General features: G+C 40.3%; 1 protein-coding gene across 4 annotated transcripts in view; it reads left to right on the top strand.

The window, feature by feature from the left end:
* LOC127660531 (arginyl-tRNA--protein transferase 1-like) overlaps positions 1 to 12,642 on the top strand; it is a 117,418-nt gene extending 104,776 nt beyond the window's left edge. For all 4 annotated transcript variants that reach the window (XM_052150841.1, XM_052150842.1, XM_052150843.1 and 1 more), the window contains one exon: positions 11,387 to 12,642. In XM_052150841.1, the coding sequence (XP_052006801.1) occupies positions 11,387 to 11,565 (179 nt within the window). In that variant the 3' untranslated portion in view covers positions 11,566 to 12,642. The remainder of the gene's footprint in view (positions 1 to 11,386) is intronic.
* The last annotated feature ends 6,619 nt before the right edge of the window (positions 12,643 to 19,261 follow it).

Consider the following 19,261-nt stretch of genomic DNA (forward strand, 5'->3'; position numbering starts at 1 on the left):
ATTGCTCATTACACGGATCTCTGGAATGCTCTTTTCTGATTGGTCAATGGCGCCATTTAGCGGTCTGCTATTTCAGTCGGAGGTGGGAATATCCGAGTCGAAATTTCCCACTTCCAACCTCAGTGCATTCCAGTCAATCTCACTAGATGTCTTCTAGATCCTAGCTAGCTGGCTATCTAGTAGCTATTTCACGAGCAAAGTAGGTGAAAACATGTGCATTGGAGTGGTGGTGGCATAGTGGGCTAAAGCACCAAACTGGTTAGCAGAAGGTTGCTGGTTTGATCCCCACAGCCACCACCATTGTGTCCTTGAGCAAGGCACTTAACTCCAGGTTGCTCTGGGGAGATTGTCCCTGTAATAAGTGCACTGTAAGTCGCTTTGGATAAAAGCATCTGCCAAATGCATAAATGTAATTGCATTGCACAAACAATTCTGCTTAACAACCTCTTGTACATTTATTTTATATTGTAAATACAGATATTTCCTGCAGTGAAAATATTTAAAGGTCTGGCGTGCCAGTCATTATTTTCAAGTCAGACGTGCGAAATTCCAGAGTTCAGAGTTAAAGCAGCTTAAGCCATACAAAACCGGTCATCCGGGTATTTCTCGGATCACTCTGCGATCTCTACAAAGCAAACTAGTAAAATAGTTTGAATCAATGTTTCTTTTATTTATTTAATTGTCAAGTAATCTTGTAATAAGCCGGATAATGAGCAGTCAGACGGTCATTTTCACAAAATAAACACTAACAGAACTCTGGCGCAAACCGAAGTTTCAAAAGCACTATATGAGGCCATTTACACCAAATGCATTTTTGTGTACATTTTGATCTCTTTTCCATAGTTTTTCTATGCAAGCATGTACTTGACAAATGGCTTTGACCACTGTGTCATTCATGTCCAGCTGATTTTTCAAGGTCTTGTCCTGGAGCTCCGAATGTTTTAGACACGTCAACTTTTTTTAATCTCGAGACACCCTGTGCTGCATTGCATTGTCTCTAGCTTTTTTTTAGCCCAAGAATGCTGACTGAACAGACCTTTGAAAGCACTGAAAAAGTAGCTCATAAGACTTGTGTGCTATAATTTAAAGTCATTATGAACTTGTATGGAAAAGATGTTAAGATTCTTTACAAATATATTTTTTGTGTGTGTTCCATGGTAAAAAAAAATCACAGTATACAGGATTGAAACAACATGAACTAGAGCTTCTTTCTCATAAAGGGATCTCACCCGGCTGATCACAGCTGTTTGAACGCTGTCCTTTTCATCAGTTTCATCACGGTCTTGTCTTCTGACCTCTTCACTCCTTCAAACACACAGGGCAAAAGTAAGTGTGTCTATTCTTCTCTCGTGTGTAAATATTTAAGTTATAGACAAGCATTTTGGATGTCAAATGGAGCGCTTGGGGAACAAGGTTGAGGTATGGGTCAAGGAGAGATTATGCTCACAGATGGCAGATCCATGCAACGCTACATGGAGTTTGAACTTGTCTCTAGGCACTGATGGAGAGGGTGTCTTAACTGTGTGATCTTTATGGAAGTGCCATGCAATTGAATGGTAAATGGTCTGCACTTATATAGCGGCTTTTTTTAACCTTAGAGGCTACCAAAGCGCTTTACACTGTGTCCCATTCACCCATTCACACACACATTCACACTCACACTCATATACCAATGGCCTCACCAATTGAGTGATGCATTTTGTTCCCTAAAAGCATAAAAATCTAGGACTGAGTGTGTCATCAAAAAAACAAAAAAAAAAAAACAATGTTACCTTTTCTGTCCTAAAAAAAAGGCTATTTGACAAGTTTAAGAATTTTCTGTCCGTATTCAAAGCGAAATATTGCATAAAGCATCTAAATGAAAGCTTATTAAAATGTATTGATGTTTAAATGAATAGTTCACCCAGGAGTGGTGTTACAGTGCCACTGAATTGCAATGTAGAAAACACAGAGTATTTTAGAATGGTTTTTCGTCTGCATTGGCGGAAGAATGCATGTTTGAGAACCATTAGTGGAACCAAAAGTCAACTCGGTTCCCAACTCTAGATGGTATATAATGCCCAAATATTCCATCTGATTCAGGTCTGTATGGAGATTGGGACCAATGAGATTTTACTGTGGGCGGAGCTACCCAGGTTGGAGCGATAGAAATAGAAACCAAGCAACTGACAACCTGTTGTGTCATTTGTAGTGGCTTGTTAGCACAAAAACTACGTTTAGGAAAGAAAGTGGGCATTTATCGATTTTCACTTTATCACGTTGTGCCTAGTTTGTACATGTGACATTTTCTACATCCAAACCTGCAAGGATACCATCAACAATTTGCTCAACCGCGAACATGATCTAGTTTGCTATATGGAATCTTTTTTTAAATCATTTTTGAGAATAGTGCCAATGTAAATGACCTCATCTGATCATCATGGCTTCCCACACATTTCGCACTGGTTTTGATCTGTAATTGCAGAGCATGGGAGGCCCCTGGTCTTGTTTGACTTACCTCTGTGCTGACTGGCAACCAGACGAAGGCCATCATTTCCCTCAGTGTTTTTAAATCGTTCTGTGGTGCCTCCAGTTCTACATGACCTGTTGTTCTTGGCCAGACAGACCAACCAACTATTTCAGGCCTGTTTCTCAGCAGGACTCAAGGCCAGTGGTCTGGGTTACAAGGCCGATGTTTGGATTCTGTTGAAGCCACACTGGAGCCACATTACGAACCTAACGTATAAATGGCTCTTCTTGGCTGCATTATAAACTCCACGCCCTCCTTCGAAGACAATGAAGACTGAGAAGAATTTGTTGCTGGTTCGCCTATGCATCGAAATGGCCCTGACAGTCCTGATGGCCCACCTGACACATTATTTTACATTTAGCAGATATTTGACTAGTTATTTACCATATAAAGTATAGTCATTAACCAATATATTTATAGCAGTCCTGAACTACTGTAGCAAACCTTTCATCCTCAAATCTGCTCAGCCAACACGCGACTGATTAATTCAGCTGTGTTATTTCAAAGCTGGAACAAAAACTTTGAGGTCAGGAGCCTCAAAGACTGCAGTTTGAAAAATGTGACAAAGTCCAATCCAGAGAAGGAAGCTCAGTCTAATGAGGTGTCTGCTGACTAAGTTAACTCACATAATGGTTGAACTTTTCGATCGTGGGGTAACTGGCCTGGCGGGGTAAATCTGGCTTTGAGTCTGCATTGTGTTTGACTGGATTTGTTTATCAAAAGCATATGTGGAGATGATAGCATTAGGCGACAGAGTACCAAGTTGCCTTGATGAGGGGGCTCGACCAACCGGACTCACACAAAGCCTTTAATGTTGGAATGATTGTGTTTATGAGATGAGTGCACATAAACACATTGCACCTGATTCAGATTTGTTTTTCAAATTCAATCTAGATTTTAGAATTTAGAGTTTATTTCTCATTTATTTTGAATTTGTCATCCCGATTTTGTTAGTTTTAGTTTAGATTTTAGAAAGGGGTTACACTCAAAAACGTTTTTTAAGATTTACGCATTTCAATTTTACAACAACTTACTTGAATTGAAAAATCAAAAAAAAAAAAAAAAAAAAAATTGAAAAATCTGTAACACTTTGCAATACGGTTCCATTTGTAAACATTAATGTATTCGTATTGTGAACTAACAAATTAACAATATAATATTTCAGCATTGATTAATCTTGGTTAATGTTTGTTTATAAAAAAATACAGTGGTTAATTTTTGTTTATGTTAGTTCATAATGCATTGACTAATATTACAACTTTTAATTTAAAAAATGTATACAAAATATGTTGAAATTAACATTAACCAAGATTTATAAATGCTTTAAAAGTTTTGCTTATTGTTAGTTCATGTCAACAAATGTAGTTAACAAATGGAACTTCATTGTAAAGTGTTACTGAGTAAACTTTAACAAAATAAAATAAAACTAAACATTGTACGGTTTATTAATTTAATTTTGTTAAAAATTACGCAATTGAATGGAATTTTGTTATGAAATTTAAATGCGTAAATCTTAAAAATAGGCGCAAATATTTTTTGTAAGTTAGGATTTTATAAAAAAAAAAAAATTATAGCATTTTCTGGCTGCCAAACCTAATGTGTTAACTGATATTATTTAAATATATTTAACTTCATAAAATGTCTCAGTGCCATCTAGTGCTACTGCTATCTAGTAGCATTTTTTAGGTTTAATGAAGGTGGATTGTAAAGGTTTAAATGTGTATTATATACTGTGTATCTAAAAAACAAAATAAAATTTATGAAAATATATTTTGGATTAGTTTGTTTTTTCCAACTATGTTAGTTTTTATTTTTATTTCAGTTAGAGGAGGTTTTCGTGATCGATAAATCCGCACTGTCATTTTGCGAGTAGTGAAATTGGATTCTTTTGTTCAGATGGTGTAGTCAAAATCCACTATATCAGTTCCTATGACTTTAGCGTCAGCTTAATGCATGGGTGGGGAACGTCAGGCCCCAGGGCCGTATAAGGCCCGCGAGACCATTTTACCTGACCCGCGAGGCTATTTTACCCGTCCTGCGAGGCTATTTTACCCGGCCCGTGGGGCCATTTTACCCGTCCCGCGAGGCCATTTTACACGGCCCGCGAGGCTATTTTTTTCAGGGCCCACGAGGCCATTTTACACTGCTATTTTACACAGCCCGCAAAGCCATTTTACACAGCCCGCAAGGCTATTTTACACAGCCCGCGTGGCCATTTTACACTGCTATTTTACACAGTCCGCGAAGCTATTATACACAGCCCGTGAAGCTATTTTACACAGCCCGCAAAGCTATTTTACACAGCCCGCGAGGCTATTTTACACAGCCCGCGAGGCCATTTTACACAGCCCGCAAAGCCATTTTACACAGCCCGCGAGGCTATTTTACACAGCCAGCAAAGCTATCTTACACAGCCCGCAAAGCTATCTTACACAGCCCGCGAGGCTATTTTACACAGCCCGCGAAGCTATCTTACACAGCCCGCAAAGCTATCTTACACAGCCCGCGAGGCTATTTTACACAGCCAGCGAGGCTATTTTACACAGCCCGCAAAGCCATTTTACACAGCCCGCAAAGCCATTTTACACAGCCCGCAAAGCTATCTTACACAGCCCGCGAGGCTATTTTACACAGCCCGCGAGGCTATTTTACACAGCCAGCGAGGCTATTTTACACAGCCCGCAAAGCCATTTTACACAGCCCGCAAAGCCATTTTACACAGCCCGCAATGCTATCTTATACAGCCCGCGAGGCTATTTTACACAGCCCGCAAGGCTATTTTACACAGCCAGCGAGGCTATTTTACACAGCCCGCAAAGCCATTTTACACAGCCCGCAAAGCCATTTTACACAGCCCGCAAAGCTATCTTATACAGCCCGAGGCTATTTTACACAGCCATGCAGGCTATTTTACACAGCCCGCAAAGCCATTTTACACAGCCCATGAAAGCTATTTTACACAGCCCGCAAAGCTATCTTACACAGCCACGAGGCTATTTTACACAGCCAGCGAGGCTATTTTACACAGCCCGCAAAGCTATTTTACACAGCCATGAAGCTATTTTACACAGCCAGCAGGCTATTTTACACAGCCAGCTATTTACACAGCCCGTAAAGCTATTTTACACAGCCCGCAAAGCTATTTTACACAGCCCGCGAGGCTATTTTACACAGCCAGCGAGGCTATTTTACACAGCCCGAGGCCATTTTACACAGCCATAAAGCCATTTTACACAGCCAGCAAAGCTATCTTATACAGCCCGCAAAGCTATCTTACACAGCCCGCGAGGCTATTTTACACAGCCCGAAGCTATCTTACACAGCCTGCAGCTATCTTACACAGGCCATGAGGCTATTTTACACAGCCAGCGAGGCTATTTTACACAGCCCGCAAAGCCATTTTACACAGCCCTGAAGCCATTTTACACAGCCCACAAAGCTATTTTACACAGCCCATGAAGCTATCTTATACAGCCAGCGAGGCTATTTTACACAGCCCGCAATGCTATCTTATACAGCCCATGAGGCTATTTTACACAGCCCGCAATGCTATCTTATACAGCCCGCGAGGCTATTTTACACAGCCCATAAAGCCATTTTACACAGCCCTAAAGCCATTTTACACAGCCCGTAAAGCTATTTTACACAGCCCGAGAGCTATCTTACACAGCCTAAGCTATCTTACACAGGCGTGAGGCTATTTTACACAGCCAGCGAGGCTATTTTACACAGCCCATGAAGCCATTTTACACAGCCCATGAAGCTATTTTACACAGCCAGCGAGGCTATTTTACACAGCCAGCAAAGCTATTTTACACAGCCCGCAGTAAGCTATTTTACACAGCCCATGAGGCTATTTTACACAGCCCATGAAGCTATTTTACACAGCCCATAAAGCTATTTTACACAGCCCATGAGGCTATTTTACACAGCCCATGAAGCCATTTTACACAGCCCATGAAGCTATTTTACACAGCCAGCAAAGCTATCTTACACAGCCCGCGAGGCTATTTTACACAGCCCGCAAAGCCATTTTACACAGCCCGCAAAGCCATTTTACACAGCCCGCAAAGCTATCTTACACAGCCAGCGAGGCTATTTTACACAGCCCGCAAAGCCATTTTACACAGCCCGCAAAGCCATTTTACACAGCCCGCAAAGCTATTTTACACAGCCCGCGAGGCTATTTTACACAGCCAGCGAGGCTATTTTACACAGCCCGCAAAGCCATTTTACACAAAAAAAAAATGGCCTTGATTCAATTAACCTGAAAAAAATAATGCTTTCAAATAATGTTTAAAAATCATTTTAAATGATAACTACACAAAATATTGTATAATAGACTGACCTTTTAGTGTGTTTGGTGTGTGAGCACGTAACTGTACATTAATTTCAACCCACAATCAGAAATTGCAAGCAACTGTATGGCCCGCAAATAATTTCATAAATATTCAAATGTCCCTTAATGGAAAAAGATTCCCCACCCTTGGCTTAATGGCAGATATAGTAATAGAGTAATGATGAAATCATAAAATGAAATCGTAACATTTTGGAATTGTTGATATTAACGGTACTTTACATAGTTGAGTTTGAAGCCAGAATGCGATGAGAGAAAAAGACAGGTCACCACAAAATCATAAAAAAAGACCTTAAAATGTTTTTCTATTGCGTTGTCTTTGCTGGCTGCACTAAAACAAACATACACTGTGACTAATGTAGTAGGATTTAGAAATGACAGTTTTACTCACCGAATCTGTCCAAGTTACAGCATTAACTGACTCACTGTTCTTTATATGAAAATGTGTAGTTAAAGATTCACAAGAGTTTTGTTAAGTATGTGGCACAAATACTGCATGAAATACTGGTATATGTCAGACACAAATTTAGCATAAAAATACACTTATTAAAGGCGCACTATATTCATCAGAATTAGTATACTGCTTCTATAGTTGTGCATGACCTCCTCGCCTTCCTCTTTATGAAGCGTGGCGGGTGTCAGAAACCTCTTTGGTCAGCCCTGACCCTCTCATTCCAGAGAGAAAGTCCTATTTATCACCTTTGACCTCTGACCTGGGACAGATCTGGCCCTGAAGCGGCGTGTCGGTGAACCTCCGGTGCGGCTGATTGAGAAAAGCTGATGCCGTTTGATGGGAGTGTTAATTGAGTTAAAGGATGGATGGAAAGAGGAGTGTGTTTATATAGAGAGCGGATGTTTGGATTGTCTGACAGAACGAGAGCCCGACTCTCGTGACCGCTCTGTACAGTGTTATTTCAGTGCTTAATTGGGCCGCTAGAAGCTTTCGTTTTGTACTGTTTATTGCTGTTTTTTTTATATTTTGACATTTTGATTCAATTTTTTACCTTCCTGATATTAGTCACAATTTCAGATATTTTCTTTGTTGAATATGTCATATACACCAGGGTTTCAAATCAGATTTCTGATAATTGGTCCTAGCTATTAAACAAAATTATAAAATTTTTGACCTATTTGAATGCTTTTTTCAACCCTGCGATTAGTGGACAACCCTATCTACCACCTGAGCCACAGCCGCCTGCAAAATATTTAGATATATACTAATGTATGATGTATGGAGACCATTCGATTGCGTCATTCAAAGAGCGTCATGGGAACAGGCTGTCGCTGCAGAGTGCTGGGACTCTCTTATCGGTGGATCTTTTCCCTTCAGGATGCATTAAACATTTTTTTGTTTTAAATAAATTTAATATAATCTGGAAGCAACAGAAGCATATACCATCGATTAACAACATTTGCAGCTGAAGCTTTGGCTCTGTCTTTAAAGGTTTCTATGTTATCGTTAATAATAACCCTAACTCTAAATTTACCTCCGAAACCAGACTATTGTGCTCTATAGAAAAAGGTATTGTCTTTTTATTGTCTTTGTATTATATTTTGTGGTAACCAGTCTCATCACATTCAATTGAGACTGCAAACTCTTAAAGGAATATTCCGGGTTCAATACAAGTTTAAGCTCAATCGACAGCATTTGTGGCATAATGTTGATTATTACAAAAATGTATTTCCTCCCTCCTTTTCTTGTGTATGGGGCCCAATCGGTAAACATTGAAATACTGTTTAAATAGTATAGCCACAAGACGTAAACAATATGCGTTAACGTGATTTTAGTGTGATAAAATCGCTTGCTAACCTTTTCTGTGTAAAGCTATATCCAATTTTACAACGATGATGCAAAGTTAACAAAACCTAAAACCCTAAACTACTGTAAAAGTGACTATTTCAACAACTTTACAGCTCAAATAGTGCATTCTATTTAACATAAGTATTAATGTGTGTTTTTATACAATTATAAACTTCACTTTTCTGCCTTTAAACCCTCCAAAAATGTGCCCCATTCACTTCTATTGTAAGTACATCACTGTAACCTCCAATTTAGCTCTTTTTTTTTGGTGTTAAAGAAAAGGAGCGACGGGTCTAAATCATTTTTTGTGGTACACAAACAACAATATGTCACAAGTGCTGTTGATTGCGCTTGTATTGAACCTGGGATATTAATTTAAATACAAACTACAAACTTAAACTTGTACAAATATGTCCACTTGAGTTGCATAATATCATGTTGAGCATACATCTCACTGGACGGCCTTAGAAACACACTGCTAAGCATTTTAGATGTATTTACATGTAATAGGGTTGTCTCTTTAAAAATGCTTATGTATTGCACAAGACGTTTACCCCAGTGGCCCCTACCCTCCAGTTTTGTGTTCAAGCTATCTCTGTTTGCTTGCAAAAATACCTTTTTGATCAATCTCAAACCTGTTTGACTTTCTTTTTTCTACAGAACACAAATGAGAAGTTTGAAGAATGTTCAAATGCTCTTTTCTGTACATATGAAAGTAAATGGGAACCAGGAGCTGTCAAGCTCCTAAAAAGGACAGAAAGCACTTAAACATCATAATAAAAGTAGTCCACATAGCTCCACGTTTTCTGAAGCCAAACAATAGATTTGTGTGAGGAACAGACAGCAACTTAAGTCATTATTCACTGAAAATCTTAGACAGCCGTGGTCACCATTCACTCCATAGCAGCTGAGCTTGTACATTCTACTATGAATTGTTTTATTATTATTATTCCTTACATTTATATAGCGCTTTTCTAGGCACTCAAAGCGCTTTACATAGTATAGGGGGAATCTCCTCAACCACCACCAGTGTGCAGCATCCACCTGGATGATGCGACGGCAGCCATAGTGCGCCAGAACGCCCACCACACACCAGCTATTGGTGGAGAGGAGAGAGTAGAGTTATGTAGCCAATTCAGGGATGGAGATTAATACAAGGCCATGATAGATAGGGGCCAATGGGGGGAATTTGGCCAGGACACCAGGGTACACCCCTACTCTTTACGAGAAGTGTCCTGGGATTTTTAATGACCACAGAGAGTCAGGACCTCGGTTTAACATCTCATCCGAAGGACGGTGCCTTTTTTTACAGTATAGTGTCCCCGTCACTATACTGGGGCATTAGGACCCACACAGACCGTAGGGAGGGGCACCCCCTGCTGGCCTCCCTAATACCACTTCCAGAATGACTCCCTTTTGTGTACCACAGAAGAAAATCAGTCACAGAGATTTTAAAACCCATGTGGGACATGAGTAAATGAAAACAACATTTTTATTTTGGGATGAACAATTCTATTAACAAACAGAAAATAGGCATGTGGAGTGGTTTTGCTTATTTAAGCTTGTACTCCTCGTTCTCATCTGTACCTTAACAGAAAAAAAGGCGTTATGAGAGCTTGAAGGGGTTTTCCAGGGTCTGTTTTTTTATCGTTTTGAGTGGAAATTTGAAAGCACAAAGTGTTTGGTTTGGGGGGTGTAGAGAGTGGCTTCAAATGGCTGTAAGAGAACGTTCAGTCCTAGCTTTTCACCAGTCTCGTCTGGTCTTCATTTGTCATAATTTATTAGATGCAGTGTGTTAGACTGCCAGCTACCTCTTTTTTCAGTCTCTCTTTCTCTTTTTCTGTCTTGCAATCAATTTATCCTGTTTTATCTCTCCGCTCACAGCTATCGTCTTACAGCCCAGAGTCTGGAATAGCTAGCATCTCTCGTATTACAGACTAGGATCAGGACAAATCGGATACAGATCTTTCAGATTAGTGATAGACCGATTAATCATTTTGCCATTTTTGGCATCGAAGGATAACCGTGTTCAATTGGCCGATGCAAATGGGTTTTCGATGGATAGTCAACATTTTTTGGTTTTCAAGGATATTCTTCTCAAGTTTGAGTAAATATTGAATCAAATAAATGTTTGATTCACTTTAGAAATGTATATCGGCCATCTTGTTCTCAAGATATCGGCCATTGAAAAACCCATATCAGTTGACCTCTAGTTCAGATGGTCTTACGTTTGGATGAACCCCTTTCTGCAGTGATTTTACAACACCGCTCTCTGGAATACTTGATTCTGATTGGGCGATCACGAATATTGATCATTAAACGTATATTTGACAATTTTTTCCATGTCCTTTTTCCTCCGTCTCCCTCAATCTCCCGCCAAAGTTTGCCGAGTGTCTGTGAGGCGGTTGGGTTGTTACTGGTTATATTACAGGGAAACTGTGAAAATTAAACTGTACCCCCTACATGTGTGAAATGATGAGGACTAATTGACATTACCCAGATTCCCCCCTGAAATCTCACTCAGATGGTATCCAGATGAGGCGCTTCACATAAAGAGAGCGATGAACTGGTGTAAAATCTGTTAACTCTCAAAAAGACCAGAGGAATATATTGTTACTCATCTATCGATGTTGGCACAGAGACTTGCAAATCACAGTGTTTATTTTCCTTGTGTTCCTTTGGCTCTATGTGAGGCATGTGTTCATTTGTTTTTCTCTAGGTGACGCTCATGCGCTGAAGGATCTAGGCAGGGCGTTAGTGCTCCACAGGCGGACAGTGATGCCCTATGCAGCCTACGCCCAGAAGAGAAAGGGGTCCAATGATGAAAAGGAAGTAGAACAGTATGCCAGTCTGGTGGGCCAGATGTGTGCTCAGAGAATTTTGCTCTACAGGGCGTAGAGTCCCATCAAACCTTACAACCATCTATCTCTCTCTCTCTCTCTCTCTCTCTCTCTCTCTCTCTCTCTGTCTGCCTCAACATGCAGTTGTTTGTCCTTCAGTACGCATGTCTCTTCATTGACTCCCTGACTATATATGTGTTTGATTTCTCATCTTTGTTTGTCTTCTTCCTCATCCAGAACACACTCTCCATCTGTGTGTACAGTATCTTTTGCTTTTTGTTCTGGTGTGCAAAGTTAGAAAGACAATTACAAAGTCTTTCTAACTTGGTCTGTTTGGACTCTTACCCTACTTTTATATATCTGGCAAACAACGCTGTGTAATCCCACTTGCTCACATGCAACAATCATAACAAACAGGCACATATTTTATCTCACAATATACCCCAAAATATTACTCCCAATCCACCAATCATGATCTTAATTAGATAATTCACTCTAAAATGGAAATTCTGTCACCCTCATGTTGTTCCAAACCTGTATGACATTCTTTCTTCCATGGAACACAAGAGGAACTCTTTTGAAGAATGTTGAAACGTCTTTCCGCACAATGGAAGGGAATGGTGACTGAGGCGAACATCCTGATGAACATCTCCTATAAAGTCATTTTGGTTTATACTGTAAAACATGAGGGTGTTAAAATGATGACAGATTTTTTATTTTGGGTGAACTAACCCTTTAATAGTCAAAAAATAGTGCAAACTGTAATCCTGAACATTTAATGTGATGTAGGCACTGTCTGTCTGGCTGTTGAATGGTGTGTATTTCTCGACCAACGTTGCCCTTTGAACCACACAGAAATGCTTAGCTGTTACAAAGGTTTGGTAACATTGATCACTGCTCTGCAAAAATGTTCAATGCTCCCAATATTTCTATTTTTCTGACGCAGACGCAAACAGTGCAGGTGTTATGTCTGTGGTGAATGACTTGTTTAATGGTTTTGCCTGGAGGTTAAAATAATAAATTTTCATGTGGAACCATTTTTCTTTTTCTTTTTGTCTTTCAGTTGAAGTAATAGCTTGAGTGCATTTTGTTTTAAGCTGATTGTGTTGTTTCAAACTAAATAAAAGAAAATTATGCACAATGATAGTTTGTCTGGTTTTGTCGGAGTTTTCTGGAAGAAAACCAAATTTGAAAGAAAACTAGCAAGAGAGAAAATACAAACATGAAATAGAAAAGATTGTTTAGGTCATGAAGAGTAGTACTGTTGCCCCAAAATGTATTTGGACACTCAAGCCCCTCTTAAGAATGAATTTTTGAATAGCATTGCAATAGATTACAAAATACTGATAACACTTTACATAAGGTTCCATTTGTTAACTGCGGCAGGGCGGAGGGCGGGGCCGGGTCGTGATTATACACACCCGGTCCCTTATCAGGCTAATCAAGCCTCCGAGAGGGATAAATGCCGATTGCGGACGGTGGTGCAACGAGAGAGAGATCGTTTACGGACATGTCCATCATGTGTGTGTGTTTGTCTTTTGTTTAAGTTTATCATTAAAATATTATTTATATCGTCAAGCCGGTTCTCGCCTCCTCCTTTTTCATTGAACTGTGTTACACTGGTGCCGAAATCCGGGAAGGAGGAGGGATACGCCGTAGTAGAGTTCTCGCCACTACCGTCCACCCCAACGGAGCAGACGGGGCCATCTGCCGGGGGACAAGGAGCCCGGCCGTCTGGAAGCGGAGGAACGGCTGCCGACCGCGAGGGGAGAAGGGGCTCGCTGCCGACCGCCTGGAGCGGGAGAACCGCTGTTAGGGGCGGGGGAGACCCCTTCTGTTCCCCGAGAACGTGGCGGGGCATTACGTCCGCCAGGGGCTGGAGGACTGCCTCCGATCCGCTACAGCGTATCCGAGAACCGGCTTGGCGGTATAAATTATATTTTAATGAGTAAACTTAAACAAAAGACAAACACACACACGTGACGGACATGTCCATAAACGATCTCTCTCTCGTCGCACCACCGTCCACAATCGGCCTTTGTCCCTCTCGGAGGCTTAATTAGCCTGATAAGGGACCGGGTGTGTATAATCACGACCCGGCCCCGCCCTCCGCCCTGTCACATTAACATTACTTAATATGAACTAACAATGTACAATACTTATACAGCATTTATTAATCTTGGTTTATGTTAATTTCAACATGTACTATTACATTTTAAATAAAAAATATGTATCTGTTATCATTAGTTAATGCACATGAACTAACAATATAAACTCACTGAAAACTTTATTACGGTCCTAATAAAGTTCTCGACGTGGTCTTCTGCTGTTGTAGCCCATCCACCTCAAAGTTCTGTATTGTGCATTCTGAGATACTGTACTATGCTGCTCACCCCAAATGTACAGAGTGGTTATCTGAGTTACCATAGCCTTTCTGTCAGCTCGAACCAATCAGGCCATTCTCCGTGGACCCAAATAACACATTTTGTTTTTACCTGTGACCCACACTTTCGAAACCGTACTATGCGCTGTATTTGAGATATCCTTAAATGTGTTAACTTTTTTATAACTAAAACAATTGATATAGTCAGACTCTTATAGAACTTATGATTAAACATTTAAACATGCACACAAACAGGGGTCTGAGAAGCTCATCAAGTAAAGACGCTGACTGCCACACCTGGAAGTTCGGTAAGTTCGAATCCAGGACGTGCTGAGTGACTCCAGTCAGGCTTCCTAAGCAACCAATTGACCCGTCTGCTAGGGTGGTGTAAAACAGTTAAAGGATGGGCAAGGAGGAGGCGAGAACCGGCTTGTCAACATAAATAATATTTTAATGTAAACTTAAACCAAAAGCACACACATGACGGACATGTCCGTAATTCTCTCTCTCTGAAACCATAGTCACCGGCCGCCTTTATCCTTCGCGCGCCTCATCAGGCTGATTGGGGACCGGGCGCGCGATATTCCACCCCGGCCCCGCCCCCCTCCGCTCCACAGGCGGGTAGAGTCATGTTGGGGTAACATCCTCGTGGTTGCCATAATTTCCTCGTGGTTACCATAATTTCCTTGTCTCAGACGTGGAGGCAGCTGAGATTCGTCCTCTGCCACCTCAGTTGAGGCAAGTCACTTTTGCAAGTCAACCTTTTTTGGCAAGTTCTACCATAACATACCATAGTTCCTGCAGGTATTGTTTATAGAAAAGATAAACGAACCTGGTGGGAACTTTTAGTTTGGAAAAGATGACTATGAAAAAGCTGCATGACACACAATAGTACAGAGTGATTGTTTGTAAGCAGCTTACTCACTTATGCCACTTTGATAGACAGTACTTGCACATTTCTGCTTATCTACAACGCTACATCAATTCTTAACTATTTTCCCGACTTACTTGAACTTTTGTATTTTTCTGACAGGATTTTTGTGGCTTTCTCTTTGACCTGCGGTGCCCGCTGCCGCATGAGGAGATGTCGTCTTATTAAAAGAGCAAATCAAAACTTTGAGCTTGCCCATATAATGCTTTGTTGGCACTCCTCGCTCTTTCTGATACTTTGTCATCTTTCTGTTTGGCGCGTGTGCACGGTAACAGCGGTGTGACGTGATGTCAAGTGGAGTGACCTGTTGGTCTCATCAACTCCACACCTGTCCATTCCTCTGCCTCGCTTGATAGTCTAAACTGGTGGCCAAATGTTTGGAATAATGTACAGATTTAGCTGTTTTGGAAGGAAATTGGTACTTTAATTCACCAAAGTGTCATTCAACTGATCACAAAGTATAGTCTGGACATTACTGATTACTATTTGAAAAAAGTCATTTTTGATCAAAATAGACAGGGCCCATTTCCAGCAGCCATCACTGTTTTTGAGTTGCCACAGTATGTAATAGACTGGCATGTCTTACGGTCAATATTAGGTAAAAATGGCAAAAAAAAGAAACCGCTTTCTCTAGAAACTCGTCAGCCAATCATTGTTTTGAGGAATGAAGGCGATACAATGCTTGAAATTGCCAAAACACTGCAGATTTCATCCAAAGCTGTACACTACAGTCTTCAAAGTTAAAGGACAACATGCTCTAACAAGGACAGAAAGAGATGTGGAAGACCAGATGTACAGCTAAACAAGAGGATAAGTACATCAGAGTCTCTAGTTTGAGAAATGGACGCCTCACATGTCCTCCGCTGACAGGTTCATTGAATTCTACCCGCTCAACACAAAGAAAGAAAAACAAAAAGAAAAGGTTCGAGTGGGCAAAGAAACACAGACATCGGACAACAGATAATTGGAAAAGAGTGTTACAGATCTTAACCCCATTGAGCTTTTGTGGGATCAGTTAGACTGTAAGGTGCGTGAGATGTGCCAACAAGACAGCCACATCTATGGCAAGTGCTACAGGAAGTGTGGGGTGAAATGTCACCTGTGAGGGGAACTGACTCATACAACCACTGAAATTCACACCATGTGACACCAGTTGGTGAAAAGTCACCAGTGAAGATCTGAGAAAAGCTCTTGCACTATTTTTTCGCTGATGTCACTTGGTTTGATATTTTGTTGTCTAATGTAGTGACATTCAGGTATTTTGAAGCATAGTTTAAGTGTCACTGTGGGTCAATGTATATACTGTGACGCAATACTACAGCAAAACTGGCTAAACACTTTGACTTTTACTGACAAGTGTCAAATATGAGTGCACCAAAGCATCTTCTTCAGCTGTAGGTGACATTCTCTGGGCCTGGGCTCCTGTTCTGAAGACTAAAATGACTAAAAGCACGAATTGTGAAGCAGACAGCTGACTCACGTCTGGCCCGGGATGGTGTGTTTTGTCGGCCAGATCTGAAGTGGAGTGGGTGGCCTTGGTGGGAAACCAAGATTTAGAGCCAACTGTAGCTCCAAGCAACATGCAAAATAAACCACATGGCTTCAACAGCACAATACGCAACCTCAACAGGGGTCACATGAGCTAACCTGTTCTCATCTGGATCTGAACGCAAGTGCTTAGAGGAAAAGTTGTGGTCTCTGTGTCTCTGAGTTCCTCACAGTGTCACCTTTCCCTGTTGTCTCTTTGAAGCTCTATCAAATCTGGTCCTGCAAGCACAGTTCTGCTGTCCATTAAAAACCCCAAACAAAACAGAAAAATCTAAAACCTTCCCCTCAAGGCTTTTTAATCTTCTCATTCGATTAGAGCTGCCATCAAACACACCTCTGTTAAATACAGTAAAGGATAGTAGACCTGAAATCTGCATCATCTGTCTTTGGAAGGCCACATGACAAAGACCACGTCCACACAAATACGTTTACATTTTTTAAATGCATAGATTTCACTGTTTACGTCTCTTATGTCCACACTAGAACAGCATTTTCATCCATCGAAAACAGAACGTTTCACCCCACAACAGCATACTTTGGAAAATTATGACATTAAGAAACTGAAAATGAGTTTTTAAACAAAAACAGATTAGTTTTGATGTGGCCTTAGATTTCGACTGTTAACCACTTAGGGCGCTGTCCATACTACATATTTAAAAACGCAATGATTTGCCTATATTTCTGTCTCTCATCCGCACTAGAATGACGTTTCTATCAGGAAGAATCGCAGACTTGAGTGAAATTGAAGATTACATTTATTTGATGAATATAAAACAGGATAGTAATGTCTCAGTTTTGGCATCTGGCGGTCCTAAGTTGTAGTACTCAGAACCATCATATCCTGCCGGAGATAGGAGGCAGGGGCGAGGAGCCTACCCCCGTGCAGGACGGGACTCAACTGTTGGTGGTGGGGTGGAGGAGGTTGCCGTGTTAGCACACTGAAACAGCAATGTGATCGATTGTGAGCAGACTTATAAAACAATGGCTTACATGTGATTGGCTAGGAGTTACCCAGCTAATGGTGCGATGATGTGCAGCTGCTAGTCTTCCCGCTAGAACTACGCTGCTCTTACATATCTCTCCTCCAAAAATGTGTTGTGAGTGTTTTGAATACAGTCTCTTTGGAAATGTCGTTTGGAAACAAGAGTTTTCAAAAACAACAAACAGTAACAAACTGTCTAATAACGAATGACAAATAAACCCACATAAAATCAGATATGACCACTCAGACTGAGACGTATTGGCACAAATCAGATTTTTGACGGATTTCAAACCAACTACGAAGGTGGTTTGGATTGGGCTTGTGAAAATTGGATATCATGTGGGGTTTTTTGTCTGTTCAGACTACAAAAACGAAATGAATTTGAGTCGAATAGAGATTGTTTGATCGACAAGAAAAGGGACCAACAACAGTTCGCTTTAATTTTACTTGCACTTTAGAGATGAGAAGATCTGACATATTTGATAATACAATAAAAGGCCGATCCGCTCTTCCACCTGAGCCACAGCCGCCCCATATGACAAGAAGACGTGTGACCAATAGAAGATTGAAATGTCCCACACTGACCTCTTGGCTCAATAGCTTAGCTCGAAAAAACCTATTTCAAAGTTGTGTGTTATTATTGTTCCTGGCAAGTATATGGACAGTATATTTGAACATTTCAAATATAACATTATTTGTTATTTATGCTTTATTATTGCATAATATATGCAAATATGCTTTATTACCATCTGCGAAGGTGTCCGGAATAATTTTGCATGCTCAAATCTTAGTGTTACTTCAGCTTAACATTATTATCTCATTCATTAATTAAATCTAAGCAAACGCATCTTTATCACTCCAATGCATATTTAGGTACAGAAGACTAACTTGTTGATCTCCTCAATGTTCCTAGCCAAGAACGTCTTCGAAGTTTGCAGCATCATCTGTTTCCAACCACTCGCATTCAGTATAGTTGCGTTTGTATTTAGATAAGCATCCTTTGTTAGTTTGAGTAACCGTTCTAATATTGTTTAAAGCACTGTGTCCGAGTCACATTCAAGCACATAAACGTTGGTAAATCCCCTACATTGCTCACACAGCATGGAGTGCATCAAGTGCCGACCACAATATAGGAATGCTGGTTTCTTTGTGGCACTGGTGAAGATTTTTCTCTTCTGTAAGCTCTCTTCATGTTTCATTGCTTTAACCACTGGGTTTTCCATGTGGAAAGGCCACAGGATCCGATTGGAATACTCCCTCCTTTAGAGAGGAAAAGGGAAACTGTAAACATGGAATGAGATAAAAGGATGACATGTAACCTCTGGTAATGTGCTACATATCCTAATGCAGTTGAGGAAGATGAGTCATATCATATGCATAGATCTGAAGGCTGGTTAGGTAAAGTTTGTTTAAAAAAAAAAAAGCAATAGCAGTCAAATTGGTGTCTATAAGTTATATATCATTCTACACACATAAAAGTATTTAATTTAGGTAAGTATCACAATAAAGTGCAACAGTGCCCTCCCACATTTTCAGGCATCTTTGTTGTGGAAATGTTTTTCCCATTTAAGTATTTATTTATTTTTTCGTAAAAGAGTTGTAAGCCATGAACCAAAACAACCAGCTCTGAGGTGAATCACAAGACAATAAACTTTGATTTGAGGCAAAATAAATATTTGAAATTGGACAAAAAGACAAACGAGAATGAACTACTATCACATAAAGCACTGTGAAAGACGTAACAAATCAAAAACGATTGAAATATTATCAAATTATTGCTTTAAAGTTGGTGAATATAAGTATGGACACAATATATTTAAAAAAACTTTGAAAAATATTTATATATACAGTATCTAAATATATTAATGCTGTCAGTCGATTACATTTTTTTAAATGGCAATAAAGCATGT

This window comes from Xyrauchen texanus, chromosome 20, assembly GCF_025860055.1.
Source record: "Xyrauchen texanus isolate HMW12.3.18 chromosome 20, RBS_HiC_50CHRs, whole genome shotgun sequence".
NCBI lineage: Eukaryota > Metazoa > Chordata > Actinopteri > Cypriniformes > Catostomidae > Xyrauchen > Xyrauchen texanus.